Here is a 17,391-nt window from a genome sequence, read left to right as displayed (position 1 = left end):
AAAGAGTTTATGAGAGCATTTTTTTTTCATATATAGCAAGATTTCACTCATCATCATCATTTATTGTACCCTTTAAGGTTCCTTCTGGGACATTACATAATGGGGGAAAAGACAGTAGTGTGAAGCGATCATACAAAAGCATGTGAACTTAAAAAGAACAAAAATAACAAGAATAACAAGTTTCACGTCAAGTCAACGTTAGGTAATCCAAACAATACAAAAAATATGTGACAGACAAAGCAGTAGGATATAAAACTGAACAGTAAAATGCGCGGAAAATAAATAAGTGGGAAAGTACTTGTAGGGGATAATGCAATGGCACAAGCAGTTAAAATTTCAGGCAGAGAATCGCGAGGGGAGTAGCTATAGATGGTTCAAGTGGTCTGTTATTAAATGCCTAAATCTGGTGGAATTAGATTCGATGACAATGGTTTCAGAAAGATTGTTCCATTCTTATATGGCGATTGAAAGGAAAGACGTGTTGAAAGCATTGGATGAGCCGTGCAACCGTTGAATGCTGAGGGAGTTGAATAATCAGCGAGATGAGCGTAAGGGAGCATGTAAGAAAGTTTGGTGTAGTGCAGGGAAGTTAAAATATAGTTTGTGTAAAAGACAAAGAATCGATATTTTTTTGTGGAGTGCTAATGGTTCAAGGCCGAGAGACGAAATGATTGTGATGATGATTTCACTATAGCAATCATTATATCCGCAGATCCTCCCGAACCCAACAATTCTGGGCAACATGCCCAACGTACCCAACCCAGCATTGCAACATACCAACAATTCCGGCCAAAAGCTTTTATCTACTGGAAAGAGAATTCTTCATTTATAGCAAGATTTCACTATAGGAATCACTATATTCTCAGATCTCCCGTCGGCAGTCTAAAAATTTTTTGCTATTAACGTTTTTGCTAACATCAAAAGCGTTCCCCATTGGTTTTCTATGGCAGTCCCAACTGCTCTAAGTGAGCGATGTAAACCCTGTAAAGAAAAGATTTTGGTACGTATCGGAAGAATGGACTATTATCTTGAATATTTTTATACCAATACCTAACAGTTTACCAACATTAAAAATTTTTGTCCAGGAATGTTGGACATGCATACGTTTATGGCCTATGGGCTTATGGGGTTTAACGATGGGGTTTTACGTCCCAAAGCAACTCGGGCTGTGTGGGACACCGTAGTGGAAGGCTCCGGATAATTTCGACCTCCTGCACAGTACACCGCACAGTACACGAGCCTCTATAGTACTTCGCCTCTATTAAAATGCGACTGCCGCGGCCGGGAGTGGACCCACGTTTTTCGGGTCAAGAACCGAGCACGGTAATCACTGAGCCACCGCAGTGGCTTGAGTTTGATATAAAGCATTGATATTTTGATGCGTCTGCTTCATTCATTTCGTTTCCAGGCGGCAGCGCATCCATTAACCTTCTCGGAGCTTGTATCTTGAGTTTACGATACTGCCCACGGGCGTCGCGACAGTCTTCCTAAGCAGCGTAGGTAATCGGCCCAATATTGCACATGGATCGATTCACTCTGGTCCTTTTTATACTATAGGACCGTTATTTGCCAATACGCCCCGCCGCGGTGGCTCAGTGGTTACTGCGTTCGGCTGCTTGCCCGAAAGACGCGGGTTCGATCCCGGCCGCGGAGGTCTCATTTAGATGGAGGCGAAATTCTAGAGGCCCGTGTACTGTGCGATGTCAGCGCACGTTAAAGAACCCCTGGTGGTCGAAATTTCCGGCGCCCTTCACTACGGCGTCCCTCATAGCCTGAGTCGCTTTAGGACGTTAAACCTCAATAAAGCAACCAATTTGCCAATACGTTTGCAATTTTTGGCCGATTGCTTGGCTGCTTTGGTTCTAATCCCTGTGTTTTGGTTCAGTCAGACCGGCGGATTTCAGTACATGAGCCCTGTGGGAAGCTTTGGAAATGGTATGTTCAAAGAGCTCTGGGGAGCTGCGAGACGCGAGAAGAAAAGAAACGCACTGCTAACGGAAATACGTCGCGCAGGCTTCCGGTAGAAATCCCCGTTCGCCGTTAAGTTGTATGCGGCGGAGTACGACTTTCTGAGCAATTTTGTTTGTGTGAGGCGATAAGTCACGCCTGCAATAAGGCACGTGGTGTGAAAATGGGGGCGTTACCTGAGGCTATAAATGTATGTTTTTCTAGCAACAGACAATTGGAAGTTGGCGCCTGTCCGTTGTCTCCTCGTCTCTTTTGGTCCTTGTGAAATCATTTGCGCATAGGTGGTTTTTCCAAAGTTTCAAGACGGGGTCTTTAATGCTGATCAGGGTGGATGTTTGGGCGAGTTGGTTGCTCATGATGAAAAACTGTAGCGCTCGAGACAGAACACTGTGAGAACAGTGTTTTTTCAGAACACTGTGAGGAATGTAAACCAGGTATATGCATGCCGAAGTTCGATGAATGCCAGGTGATTAACAAAAGCAGGAAACAGTTAACACGTGAGATTGTTGAAGCAAGACGAATAAAAACTTAGAAGATAAGTGTGTAAGCATCCCGTCTGTATATTTATCAAAGAAGGAGATGATTTTCATTGATGGCTTGGACAAAATGTGAAAAGTGACTTGCGGTGTGATAGGCTTGTGGGAAGATATTTTGATGCTTGCGCAGTATTTAAAAACTGTTTGTGCATTGAATAAAGATTCAGTTGAAAGTTAGCGCATGTGTTGTCGTCTTCGTTGTGTCCTTGTCTCGAGCGCTACAGTTTTTCATCTTTAACGCTGCCTAGTTGAAAACTTGATTCGTAAGTTCTTAGAATCCGACTCTTAAATGTTAAGTTGCACCCGACAGTACCACTTCTCACTGACCCGACAGTACCACTTCTCACTGTCCCCCTGGAACGCGCTGTTCACAGGAGGTCCTCTACCACCAGAAGCGTTTCAACGACATCACCATCTTGACGAGGCTGGGCAACCTGTCCGACATGACCGGCTCGCTGCCCGAGAACTGGGTCACCGCGGCCAGGGTGGTGCGTTCGCTCGCGGACGAGGCCAGGGGGGACCTGCTCACGGGCTACATCTGGCGGTTACGAACCTCGTCGGGCTACTTCGCTTTCGACCCGTTGCTGCACGTGCTGCGGGCGCCGCCGCTGTACGCCGAACTTCCGCTCTTCGGCGGGGACCTCGCGACCGCGGCTGCCAACTACGGCGCCCTGGGGACGGTCATCGGGGCCGCGGCCGTGAGGCTCATCATCGAGAAGGTTTGACACGCTCGTTAACACCGCGAACGCAGTGAAGTGAAGTTTGAAAAGTTTATTCGGCCATATTAAGGCGAAAGCCTTTAATGCCTCATACTGTCGTTAGCAGACGCGTCGGCAGCCGTGTCGACAGACGCGTCTGCAGCCGGGTCGGCAGATCTGTCCGCCTTTCGGTGTCACTGCTTAAAAAGAAACTGCGCCGAGGGTGGGAATCGAACCAGGGCCTTTGACATTTGAAGAGGAGACGCTACCACTCAGCCACGAAGGCTCAAGGTTCGAGCATGATTAAAGGCGCATCTAGTGAATGCATGGGTTTCATAAATAAAATAAAAGGAATAAAGTGAAGGAGAGGGAAATAAAAATAAAAATAAGAAGATAAACAAAAATAAAAGAAAATAAAAATAAGATATGAAAACAAAAATAAAAAAATCAATAAAGATAAGAAAAGGAGCAAACATAGAAAATAAAAAAAAAATATGAAAAATAAAAAGTCAATGAAAGCAAACAGTGCGCCAGGAAACGCTTTCGCCTTGCAGCTGCAGCACTTTAGAGAGCCAAAGTGCCCCCTGAATTTTTTTCCAATATGCCCCCGGGGAGAGGCAAAAGGAGGCAGACAAAGCATGCCTCCTGACGAGGCCTACACCCCGGCTAGTACATGAGGACACAGGTGACTAAACGGCAAATCACATATGCAATAAAAAAAAACACTTTACAAGAAAAGAACAGCATACTTTAGGGTAGCAAGCCTAATCACGAAGACAAAAGAGAAAGTCATTCCTAAAATCTTAACAAAAAAAAAAGAATCTTCCCTACAACTCAGCCAAACTTAGAAGAAACGTCGACGAATTTATGTTTACGCTCGCTCCGTAAATATTTGAAGCCTTTGCCAACTTCATCCCTTTCTTAATCCAGTTTTTAAGGGCCAGATGTGAACCTACATTGAGATTGCTACCGCGCAATTCCTTTCCTTATATCTACCTAAAAGAGCTACGCAGAAGCGAAATCTCTGTGGCTTTGCTCGAGCGAAGACACTCATGCATTTAGCTATGCCTTAAATTAAGTGTGGCGCCGTACCACGGGAAACTTTCGAGATTAGTACAAAAAGTGGTCGCTGTCAACAACTGAAGAGTCACTGACTTCATTTAAGACGAATTAGGCGTCAGCTGTTGCTTGGCTCAAGGGTTCAGGTTATGTAAGGGCGTAATGGTCATGTTTGAAGGGTATTAATGGATTGTACCGATGAAAAACTAACAGGCCGAATATGCTCTGGCCAGTATATGATGACGGAACTTGTGCAAGTGACGCGGTTTCCTCCCAACATGCGTTTAGGAGATGATGCTGTAGAGAAACACAGGATGAACTGCCAAAGACATCTGTGGGGGTGGGTTTACTTCCCAATTCTTCACCTCAAATAAGCTGAGTTGAATGCTACACTTCGTTACGACAAGAAGAGCTGCGTCTTACTGGTACTCATCTAGGGGGCAGAAATGTGGAGGCTGAAGAGAAGGAATATCTAAAATTGAGAGCAACGTAGCAAGCTAGAGAAAGGAAAATGCCAAAACAGGATGGGACTGCGCCCCGCCCTCGCGTACAGTCGGAGACAAAAGTCTCCGGACCACGTGTTCCTCTAACGAAGCCGATAGCTCTGCTATCAGTCGGCGGCTGGAGACCACACTTGTGGAGGTAAAAGTTAATTTTTTGTTCTTTCATCTCCACAAGTGCGGTCTCCAGCCGCTGTCTGATAGTAGAGCTATAAGCTTCGCTTTAGGAACACGTGGTCCGGAGACTTTTGTCCCCTGGCTGTACGTTACGCGTCGACCACCTGTTTGTTCACTTCCGGGGGCCGCACTCGCTACCCCCATCGTCGGCACAATCACTTGTGTACCTTTCACGGCTTTCACACTTCAGCAAGTGTCCACCGCGAAGCGCTTCGAACCCTACAAGGATAGCCTATTTACAAACCCGCTGCTAAACACCGGGGACGGCATCGACGACTCGTCGACGGGTTCATTTATTGTGTCCTAACCGACTGAAGGCAGCGGCGCACGTGCGATATTCCCCCTCTTCTTCACTCTGGCTGCCGGGCTGACGAATGTTGTCTAGTGTTCCTATATCATATACCGGAACACTAGAATGCAGAGCGAGATTGTCCCCCTACCGGAAGTAGAGCTGTGACGCCAGCTTGAGCGAATGCATGGGGAGTCGGTTACGTCATGTTTTTTGAAGCCAGGTGTGAAGGCTCCCCTTACCCACTCCCCCCCCCCCCCCCCCAACCACCCACCTCCTTGTTCGCTGTCTCAGCACGCTTGCGCATGCGCAGCAGGCATTGCGGCAGACGACGCCGCTGCGCCCAGCGTTACTATTGGCTACGTCGTCAGCCAGAGACTCCCAGTAGTCATTGCGAAAGCGCGCTACTACCGGTACACTTTAGGCAGTGCCGCTCGGATAGCGAGGGCCTCTCATGAACTTTCCTTCCTTCATGAGCGAAGTGCCGCGCCGGCCTGCCTGTTGCTCATGACGTATGCATTTGCCCTGTACATTTAGAAAAAAAATTGTTCCAAAAGCTGTCACTACGCGGTTACAAATCGGCCCGCTACGTTTGAAAAATCATGGTACTCAGAAGTTAAGAACTCCTCTCGACACTTAACGCGACCTCTTACCAAGCTCTTTCCGGCGAATAAAATGTTTTACAATCAAGAAATCCTGCTTGGGCGGAGAAAAGCACGAAAGAAAAGGACACAGATAGAAAGCGCTAACTAGCAACTGAATATTACGAGGAAATGCATCGAAAGGCTGTTCAGCACCTAAGCGTGTCAGCCAACCAACTAGCCCGGCTAAAAATTCTTACTCTGGTCATTAATAAATCGCCGGCTGCATTCAAGGCACTCATCTTTAGTGCCAATGTTCGAAGGCATTCGTTCTGCGCATTGAACACGTTTACCAACGATCTTCAAAACTGTTTCATAGTCCCTGTAAGGGGGCGTGGAAGTCTGCCGGGCACATCCAGTGCGCCACAGGAAAGAACGACACGAAGCCGCAACCTTCGAAGCATGAACCCTCGTTGGCGCGCAAGGCAACCATAGAGGTCAATGGCGTTCACACGGCTGAGGTAGCTGTCGCCGTAAAGAAGTTCGCATGACATAGTATTAGAATCGACCTACTGAACTATACTGACCTGCACAAATGGCCCTGCTCTAGCGCGCATGTTCTAGTTCATGCCTCTTGCCGCTAGGATAGAAACATTACCGACGGCGTGGCGCTAATATATACCTGTTGAGAGAATGGCCTCCTCCATCATTTTGTTTTAAACAAGGCAGTTTTGTCGTTTGTCCACGTAATCATTGTCATCCACTTATCTATGCTAGGCACGGTGGTGCCGACGAGAAGAAAGCGGACAGAAAGAAAGACGTTTTTTATACTCTTCCAGAGCGAAAAAATGCGTTATTATGGCTATTTTCATTGCTTATGTTACGACAGCAGAGAAAGACAAAACAAATGTGTTAAATAGCGCACACAAATTGGCAAACGATGATGATGATCGTAGCAGACGGACTGGTTAACGAGCGCTCTCATCGGCCAAAAAGCTAATGAATTCTGGCGCACGCTGCACCATAGGATCCCGCCATGTGTGCAGGTCTGTAGTTCAGTAGGTCTTGATTAGAACTAAACGAGGTATTTGCCTGCTCTGCGTTCTATTAAAGCTTAGGCAGTACATTCCAGGCCTCGTTCAAGCCCTCACCGGTGCTGGAGGACCGCTTGCGTTGCTTCTTCGAGTCTTCCAAGGGTCCCGAAGACGTGCTCGACCCTGTATACTTGTCGGCAGCAGTGGATCCCGTGTTCAAGGCTTACCAACACCGGCTCCGCCAGACCACGAATCGCAGACAGGACCTCGCTGACTTCCGCCGCGACCAGCTTTTCTTCCAGGTAGACATGTGGCTGTAGGCACTGCATGTAGGCTACGATCTAGAGCAGCGACTCAGCATATTTGGCGGTAGTCTTTCTGTGAAGACAAAATGCTCTCGAAGTCAGTGCAGGTTGCGCACCAAAAGGTGACCGAAATTAGTAAGCGACCCGTTTTTACAGCGGTCGACATAGCCCGCATAAGCGGCGTTTACATGAACCCGACACCGGCGGGTCGAGTCAGGGGATCGAGTTGAGCAAGGTCAGCCCAACTCGACGACTGCGTGTTTACATGAAGTCGTTTTTAGCGAGTCTAGACCGCTTCAACTCTAGCGACACCAAGCGTCAAACAGCGCAAGCGGGAGAGGGCAGTGGCAGCCTCCAAGTTGGCGGCACAGCACCGCTGTCTCGGAGGCGCGACGGCGCAGGCGAAAAAGGATTCGCATTTATCCTCTCCCCCCCGCTAACCCGAGTCGTCGACTCCATGCTTTTAGAAAGTAGGGTCGAGCGAGTTAACCTACCCCCTACAGGCGAGTTAACTCGACTCGCTCTGCCACTTATTTTAATCGACCCGACAGCGTTTACATGAACCCGACAACTGGTGTTTTCACCTGACAGGCAAACTCGACTAGACTCTATCGAGTTCATGTAAACAGGCCTATGGAGCTATATACCATGAAAGAAAGGTTGAGTTTCACGGGCTGGCCTAGAGGGCAACTTCGAGGGTTTCACGTCCAACAATCTTGGACAGAAGTTTTGAATATTGGAAAAATTTTAACCACTGTTATTGAAATATGAATGGTCCGTTCTTCCGATGTGCAGCAAAATCTTTCTTTTTAAGGTTTTTCCATCGCTCGCATCGAGAAGTTAAGACTACCATAAAAAACCAATGGGGAACGCCGCCGCGGTGGCTCAGTGGTTATGGCGCTCGGCTTCTGATCCGAAAGACGCGTGTTGGATCCCGGCAGCCGGCGGTCGAATTTCGATGGAGGTGAAATTCTAGAGGCCCGTGTACTGTGCGATGTCAGTGCACGTTAAAGAACCCCAGGTGGTCGAAATTTCCGGAGCCCTTCTCTGCGGTTTCCCTCATAGCCTGATTTGCTTTGGAACGTTAAACCCCCATAAACAAACAGAAAAAATTGGCGGGGGCTTAGCTTTGGTTAAGCCTGTTAGGTTGCGAAAGCAAAAGCGCAGCGCCTCCAACTGAAGGAACGCAGTGCGCCGCGTCTACAGGTCACGCGTGGCTACCGGCCGCCGCTGCGCGACGACTCAAAGCGTCTTCGGTAATTTTTTTATATTTTGTTTTTGATGTTGTTGAGACTGAGAGAAAAAAAAAAACAATCTACAGCTGGTATGGCGTCACAGCGGCAGTAGCGCCACAGGTGCGCAGCGCGGCAGACAGACACCGTAACTGCAGCCGGGCTATCTGAAGGAGCGTGTTGGTCGCCCAAATTCACTCCGCTAAAGGTCAAACGTAACTGCGGCCGGGTCACGCGAAGACTTGAAAGTTCGAGTAGTATTGCTTTCGCATTAAAAGTAGAGCGTATCGATGGGAGTTCTGCGGATATATATACATTGTTGTAGTGGAGCCTCACAATATATGTAAAAATAGCGGTCATAAACACTTTCCTGTTAAAAACTGCTTCTATCCAGAATTGTTGGTTACGCAACTCCGCAAGGTACTCTGGAGAATTCACTGCTCTAACGCCTCACTGCTCTCCGGTCGCAGGTCATGTGCTACCTCCTCTGCCAGGGCACGATCACAGCGGACGCCTCGATCGCCGAGCTGACCTGCAACCAAGCCGTGAAACATAGTAACCAGTTCCACACTGTGTTTGGCTGCGCCCCAGGGACGCCCATGCACTCGGGTGGGCAGTGCCGCTTCTTCCACTAGCCTCCTTCGTGAGGAGGAGAAGGTCGCCATCCTGGTGGAGGGCATCGGGACTCCACAGACCAGCGCGGCGCGCTTGCTTATTTTATATGTGTTGAGCCTTTCGTCTTGTTTATCTCTCCTATACAGTTCTTGTCATCTTTCACATACCTTATCTCTCCTATACAGTTCTTGTAATCTTTCACATGCCTTCTCTTCTATGTCTGCTATTTCCGTCCCAAAGATATGCGAGCATGCCACAAAGATATACAGGTTGTATTTCTAGTTTGTATATATACCCAGTATGTGTATGTACATATATCTAGTTTGTATTTATATCCAGTATATATATATCTAGTATGTGCTAGTTTCTTATTTCACCATGCTTTCAGTGCTTCTTTGATTTCTTACGTTCCAATGTCCACGTCATTTGAATAACCGCAGACCTGTTTTTCTATGCGACGTGCTTTTTTGTTTCTTTTTTTTAACTGATGCGCTAGCCGTTTTTGGCGACCATCGTTTATACGCACCTTGCAATGTTGCCTGCATATGTTACTTGCATGTTGCCTGCTGTCCTGCAATGTAGGGGCCGAGGGGCATGTCAAGCCACAATTTCTGGCTTTTTCTTTTTGACCCTCACCATGTGCACATTGGACAAAAAATTGAATTGAAAATTGAATTCAATATTCGCAAAAAAGTGCTGATATGACGTTATGAGAGCACTACACTATGCTCTGTAGTAAGTCGTTTAGTAATGCGCTATATGGCTCGACTCCTTCTGACAGTATCTGCATGTCCAGGTATTACTGCATACGAACAATGCGATGCTTCATCGCTACGTATGGGACAGGTTTGACGCCAGTCCAAGATAGTGGAAACCTCACAATACGTTTGGACTTTCTGACTCTACTCCATGAGGGACACAAATACCATGCTCATTGGGTTTGCAGTGCGTCATGGACGGTCTCGTAGCGATGCGGAACCCCGAAAACTGCGCACACTGTTTTAAAGAACACCGGCGCTGCACTATGTAATCGATGTTCGCGAGTGACTTGAAATGATGTTTTGTCCCGGCGTTCGAAGGACTATCAGTGGATGGACTATGCCGGCTTGAGTTCTGTTTTTGTGTTGCCGTTTTAGTTTTTTTTTCTTCCTATACGTGTTTGTATATAAGCATGTGCATATGTTGTCTCGCTCTAACACAAATCTAGCGTACGACTCCTTCACTGCAACGTTGGTGTGTCCGCGTGTTCTGTACTCGACATACAGCTGTAGGGAGCACAGTTACGATTAATATGAAGGCGATCGCTTCCTTGTGGGCCGAAGGATACTCAAGCATCCTTCCTGCGGTGATGTTTGCTAGCTCTCTCTTAAGACTCATAGTCAATGACAGCTGAACGATGAGGCCTGCAGTGCTGGTCTTTTTTGTTCACTTGTTAAGCCTTCTTGCAAAGAAATTGTGGCGCAACACTTTATTCTGAATAGTCTAAGCCTGAAGTAATCAGCTTTAAATTGATTTGGATGTTACGTTCGTTTAAATAGACAACGTTGACAATCGTAGATTTGTTTTTTAATCTGATACAACTCGAAGAACGCAGATGCAAATACCGCTAAAAGGAAGCCCTGTAACCAATGGCGTCGACCGTGTGTCACGACCTCGGTTAACCCCATTTCACGGAGGCACTTTCCACCCTTATAAAAATGGTCTATAGACAGTCTACAAACTTCTTATTGACTCAATTTGTCTTCCTATAGATATTTCCTATTGTCTATTCATAGTCTATAGACTGCCTATAGACAAAAGTCTACTAAAAGTGTATATGGCCATAAATTTATAGATTGACTATAGACTGTCTAACATTTGTATGGCCTGTCGACTGTTTTTAGGATCTGTCTATAGAGAGTCTATGGACTTTATAGGCAGAAGTCTATGGACAGTCTATAGACTGTCTAAAAAAATTTTTGTAAGGGCAGCCAGCGGCCATTTCGCGGAAGGGGATTAATCGCGACAACACGAGAACCCGTATACGTGGTTTGCTGGAGGGCGTCCTTAGATGGGCAGTCGCCGCTGCCTTCTTGAGTTGTATCGGATTACAGGCAAACAAAAAAAAACGCCCGATTGGCTTCTAGTGGCGGTGCTGATGTTTCTTCGGCAACTAAAAACTCATTTCTTTTGGAGAAAATTGAGTATAATACTGGAAGCCCCCCCCCCCCCCCCCCCCCCCGTTTTGCACTCGTGACGTCAAAATCGAAAAGTACTCTTGATCACTGGCAGTTAATGGCTTAGTAGTCACACCATAGAGTTAAGCACTGGAAATCGGTTTTGACGTCATCACAATTTACTTATGAAAAGGGCCGCTAGTGGTGAAACTTGGATTTGATTTCTTGCTCTTTGCTAGCTTATAACAATTGCACATTTAGTGAAAGTAGCTTCTTTGTCCTTGAAACACTGTAATCTGTATGTACAGCCAAAGACCAGTTTTTCGTCAGTGCCCCCTTAAGGACGTGAAGATTACCCGGGGATGTTGGCTACCCTGCACATGAGACGCTGCAGAAATGTTATACTGGGACAACAAAAGGGAACGGAGACTAAAGATGCCGACTCGGGTGAACATGCTTAACGGTCTTTTTTGCACGGGACACATATTTCGCTTGGACTAAGAAAAGGAAATGAAAATAGAAGGCAGCCTCTAAATAAAAGACAGTAGCCCGTAAGTCTCGCACAGCCAATGGAACTTCTGACGCCCGCAGGGCTGCCTCGACTTGCCGCAGACCGTGACAGGTTACACCCAGTGGCGTTTTCTCAAGGGGCTTTGACGGTTTGTTTTTAGAAATGGATGAAATCCAGACATTGAATTGCACTGAAGTCCAGCTGACATTGTAAGTACGGCCGTCAATTGTCCTTTTAGGAGCTACCGAATTTAACTGGGCCGTATGTAACGGCATTTTAAATTATCACGTTGCAGGTTCCATTGCATTGCTCAAGATAAAAACTTTCGCGTTTTTGACGGTTTCTTTCAATGTAGATTTAGCCCATTAAAAAAAACAGTGCTGAAGTGTCCTGATAAAAAAAAAAAACGATTCCATGGAAGGATCCTCGGCTACTGAGGTTAAAGTCTACATCCCATTGGCCTCCAAGAAAGCCGAGTAAGAGAGGAAACGCATCACAGCTGCAGTAAAAACTCTAAACACGAATGCTCCTATATGAGCGTAAAAGGGTGCAAGCTGTCCTTTAGCGCACCGCCTTTCATAGAAGTGAGTGCGCTATAGGACGGCTTACACCGTTTTTACTACTTTCTGTTTAGAGTGTACCACAGCGTGGACATGTAATGACTTCCGCAGAAGCAACAAATATTAGCGCACCAATAAGTGATTGCCAAAGAATGATAGTGGCTTAGCTCAGCTAGCCAGGATATACTTAGCGAAAGCAGTTTCGTCTAATGACATTTCGGTAGCGACGTCGCATTTCGGCTGGCGAAGCAAGCGCAACGACGGGGCGCGCGGTGTGACGTCATACCAAACGGCGGCGGCGGCTCCGCGGCGAGGCGCGCGGTGTGGCGTCATGCCAGGTGGCGCGGCGAGCGCGCGGCGTCCGCCAGCTGCGGCGGTTGCTAGGCAACGGCTCAAGGTCGGTCTCTGTGCCTCCTCGGAGCACCGCCACAGCGAAATCGCAAGTTCGTGGCCAATGTAGCTTTCGTCACAAAAGAGTTCAGGAAGATTTCGATGCCTGAGTTAGCAGCGCTAATGCTAGCACGAGCGAACAGTGGGCGATATGCGAGCGAAATAACGAGACCGAAAAAACTGTGCTTGGCAAAAGACGCACTTTTCCTTTACTGGTCACGCCCTGATTTAGGGAAAGGAATCTTTCCCGTGAGCCGCTTGCAGGCTTCCTCCGATGGGTCCCTGTGACGTCACTTGCCCTGGCTGTCAGGTCACATTTGCGACCATCTTTTACTTCTTGCCGTACATCATTCCCATGCCGTACGGAAGACCTCCTGCAAGAAATGGCGCCAGAAGCATGAATGGGGATTAGAGAATAAGCACTTCATTTTCCAAACTATTGGCGGCAGCTTTACACGGAAAACACAGCGCGGAATAACGATGGAAGCTCGTGCAGCAGACGGGCGAGGAGGTTGCGTCACTTAAGCAGAACAGCCACGCAGACGACGCGGCTGCTGGCAAGCGTTCTGTGCGCATGCGGGTACTCTCGTCTGCTTCGATACTGCAGCCTTGCATGGGACGTTGAACGGTCGTCTGTTGCATGCTCCCGCGAAATTGCTAAAAAAAAAATTGGCTGTACATTGTGAGCGCTGCGCTTACTTTCCAGTAGTGGAATTGTTTTCCAACCGCGCAAAATACGTACTCATGAGTGAAAGCGGTGCCCTTAACCTCACGCACACCCTCTCCACGTTCATCCTAACTACTGTTGCATTCGTAATGGTAACGCCTCCTTAGAGTTTGTCGTTATTCTAGTACCTAGTGCACGGTGCTCTCATCCACAAAAAAGAATGTTTTCAAATCTCAAGATTCTTAGTGAGTGGTAGCATGACGACGGCTATTACCGTGAAAATGATGCTGACATACAACCTTCCTTAGAAGTACACAGGGCTTGGAAGTGCTAAATCGAAACATAATTAGACGCTTATTGAAGCGGAAAGTATATTTGTGACCCCTTTTTGGCAAACATTCTTGGAAGTACCACAGCGGCACCGCAAAACCTTGGGAAAAATTTTCCTCCGCGCTTAATCCTCTTGATTCAGAGTATCCGCGTTGAATTCCCGAGCGCTGAAATCCCGTGTCTAGTACCCTTTTGAGGACATTCAACATCACATTTTGAGAATATTCTTAAAAAAAAAATAGTGCCGCCATGGCCGATTTGACTAGCGTCTGCTGGCTGTGTCGAGGATAGAAGCGTTAGTGCCGTCGTCATGTGTAAAATTTGGAGACTAGCCCAGTTCCCGAACACCGTCCTCTAAGCCTTCACAGATGCGTGACGACTTGAAATCGTCTTAATTCCTCGAAATCCGACGGCAATCCGCGATATTTCTGTTAGTACTGCTACTCACCCATGCCGTAGTAGTCGTAGTCAAGTAAGCCCATCATACCCAGGCCTCCCATGCCGTAGCCCATGCCGTAGCCCATGCCGCCCAAGCCGTAACCCATGCCGTAGCCCATGCCGTAAGGCATGCCCATTCCGTACATGCCCATTCCGTAGCCCATACCCCATGGCATCCAACCCTGCAGCGCTGCACGGGAGTGGAAAGGGTGAGCGAATATTAATCACAGATCATATCTCCACGTCGCTATCATACGCATTTATGCGTACATAGACGTTCATAAACTATCATTTTGACTTCCTGGTTTGTTGGGTTAGCGAAGTCGTAAATTTGTTGAACTTCACGGTGAAATCTGCACAAATATTCAATAATAGACAGCATACGCAGTATTCAAAACACCAGCCGCATACTGACAGTTCATTGTAGTCTTATTTTACAGCTCGTTAACGAAGGCTTTCTAGTGCTGAACAATTTTTTAATAGCTTTCATAATTTACTTACAAATTTATAATATATTTCGCGGCTTCCAACATGCAGTCAGCAAAGTAAAAAGGTTGGTAAAAGTTGGAGAAAAGCTTTTATTTCGGCATGAAGCTCGAATTATTTGTTCTAAAAAGGTAATACCGTTAGAGTGTATTAATTGCTTCGTTCGAATAAAAACCATAAAGTGTATAGCTGTGCATTTCAAAAATTTTAATCCACAAAGTCACCTACGGCACCTGCCGAAAGAAACTGAGCTAATGGTGGTTCATAATTACTGCTGTACGTGCGGATACCGCCGAGTTATGCGCATGACGTTTTGTAATAGCGCTGCCTCAGTGAGACCTAAAAATTGAGACAAAATTTCATCTTTACGCTGCCGAGCCTGGGTTTGACAGGGGCGGAAATGTTTTCAGTGAGCCACTGTAGAGCTCCGAGTTTAAGCATGTTGCCTGTACGGTTTGTCAGGCTGAGTTAATTCGTAGTGGAGGGCTCCGGTCGAAATTATCCGGAGCCGTCCACTACGGCGTCCCTCATAGCCTGAGTCGCTTTTAATTCAATTCATTCACCGTACATACATTTCTGGATGGTTTGCTCGATAAAAGCTGCTCACGCAGCTTGACGAGGTCCAGAAAACCAATACAATGCAAAGCATACAACATGTGACAGCTAATTTAAAGCTACCAGTAACTACAAAGCCTATTATAGCAGCAAATTGTAAAAACACAATGCATAGAACAGAGGCAATGACGTAGTGCAAAAGTCATGAAGTCCCTAGCTGTACAGTGAAAAAATATAAGCCGAAAACTAATGATGGCACGCTTTAAAACAACGAAGCGAACACAAGTAGGACACCGAGACAAACAACACAGTTAAAATAATAACAATGATATTCAGAATACGCAAGTATTCGCAATGTTACAAAGTAGTTCCGTAGTTGCTTTCATTTATAGCCAGTAGTGTTTTGAAATTCATTTAAGGTACGTGAAAGGCTATGAGGTAACGACTGCAGTTTATAGTTACTACGAAAAAAAAGGTCTGACCCATGCATCCCGATTTCGTGTGTGCATTAAAGCCTAGCGTAATTCTAAGGAGGCCAAAGTTTATAAATAAATTTTGACATGGGTGGGGGAAACTGCATTAGTTGGAGAAGTCGAAATTGATATAGGTTTGGGACGTTAACCTCCCTAAACCAAACCAACCTATATCGCTTACGGTATTCCTTGCTCAACAGCTGTGGTTCTAGATTACATACAGAAGAAAAGACCGCTTTGATGGCCACTGGTATCTTCCTGCGGATTCCTTAGCTGCTGCTAAAGAAGCTCATTGCTGTTTTCAATACATGTAAAATAAACATAATAGACTCAAAGGGAACAAGGGATGGGGAAGCCTCAGGGAGCTTGCTAATCTTTCGTCAAGAGAACTTGCCCTGACGAAGATGTCCTCTTGTCGAAATGTTAGCAAGCTCCTTGAGCCTTCGCCATCGCTTGTTCACTTTGTATTTGCAAAAAACCGATCATACTGCCCTGTCTCTACCATATACATAACAGCAGCAATCTGATACTACGTGAGACCCATTCTGCGCCTCTCAAGACCAGTGCTTCCTGTCTGTACTGTCTTGAGCTGTCGCTGTACAGCAACAGTAAGTTTGCCACATTGGCGGTTCCCACTTCGCAAGAATTATGCTACAGAAGAGGATTTGTTAGTATTACACCGGGTCCTTGTATTGAAAACTTTTGCAAACGGTAAAGTGTGGTGATGTTACAAATTGCTTAAAAGGGAACAGCGCAAACGCAGGACAAAGAAAGGAACGTACAACGCAGGGTCTGCCAGTGTTTAACCAACAGCAAACAGCAAAGGACTGGAACCACCTTCCCGGAAGTACAGCCTCCATCATCGACCATCAGCGTTTTTGTTTCGCGTTAGCTACCATTGTATAATAAGAAATGAAACGCCCTGTACTCAACCAATGTGTACAAATGAAATGAAATGAAACTAGCCCGCAACAGCACACTCGTGAAATTCATTTCTTCTGCAATGGGCACTTTCCCTTCCCATATGTTCTCGCATCCAGCTGTCTGCCGCAGTCTTCTGATCACCGCCACATGCAGAGCACGTCGCCTGTGTTGTACGTTCCTCTCTTTGTCCTGTGTTTGCGCTGTTCCCTTTCAAGCAATGTTTAACCAACTAGCCCGTAACAGCACCTTCGTGAACACCTATGTTGATATTAGGCTGGCAGAGGGTCGTTTACCTGCAGAGAATACTGCTGTCCAGGTGGTGCTAAGAATGACCTGCAGAGAACAAGAAGGAACACCAAACGGTGAACAATCCCTCGGGGACACAATTAACTGTAGTTTTTATGTTCACTCGTACGATACAAAAACACAGAAACGCTGCGCCCGTAGAAACGTTCTCCTATGAAACCTGAATAACTTGCATCGCAGCATGACAGGGTCTACATGGCGCGGTAGAGCTTAGTGCGCGCCATTAACCAGCTTTTAGAGCGTATGCGAACGTCCGGGATTGAAACTACAAGATGTCAGTGGCCGGCCACACGCCAACCGAAGATACGCTCCTGAGAAACGTATTCCAAACGTTGACACCATCGCCATATGTGTGTACAGTTGTGTGCCTGTGCGCAATACCTTAAGGGGTCAAAGGTTATGGTAGCGCCTGTTCATGTTGTCTGGGTAGCAGGGAAAAACGTCGGGCAGAATGTGGCATGGAGCGCACAGGTGGGATTAGCCTTATGGCGGTCTGTTAGCAATTGCTCCGCCTCACACGAATAATAAGATCGTGACCAGTTGCTGAGGTTTCGTTAGCTACTGGTGGTGTTAACCTTCCAGTTATTCTACCGGCAATTGC

At 46.7% G+C, this 17,391-nt stretch overlaps 1 protein-coding gene across 1 annotated transcript in view; it reads left to right on the top strand.

The window, feature by feature from the left end:
* Window positions 1-9,171, top strand: part of LOC149366602 (uncharacterized) — a 32,554-nt gene extending 23,383 nt beyond the window's left edge. Inside the window, exons 8-10 of the mRNA XM_089571496.1 lie at window positions 2,879-3,223; window positions 6,941-7,144; window positions 8,850-9,171. Coding sequence (XP_089427622.1) covers window positions 2,879-3,223; window positions 6,941-7,144; window positions 8,850-9,014 — 714 coding nt within the window. The 3' untranslated portion in view covers window positions 9,015-9,171. The remainder of the gene's footprint in view (window positions 1-2,878; window positions 3,224-6,940; window positions 7,145-8,849) is intronic.
* The last annotated feature ends 8,220 nt before the right edge of the window (window positions 9,172-17,391 follow it).

This window comes from Amblyomma mixtum, chromosome 1, assembly GCF_055824585.1.
Source record: "Amblyomma mixtum isolate Tamu chromosome 1, ASM5582458v1, whole genome shotgun sequence".
Classification (NCBI taxonomy): Eukaryota; Metazoa; Arthropoda; class Arachnida; order Ixodida; family Ixodidae; genus Amblyomma; species Amblyomma mixtum.
The sequence above is the reverse complement of the archived record's forward strand: the minus strand, read 5'-3'. Positions and strand labels throughout refer to the sequence as shown.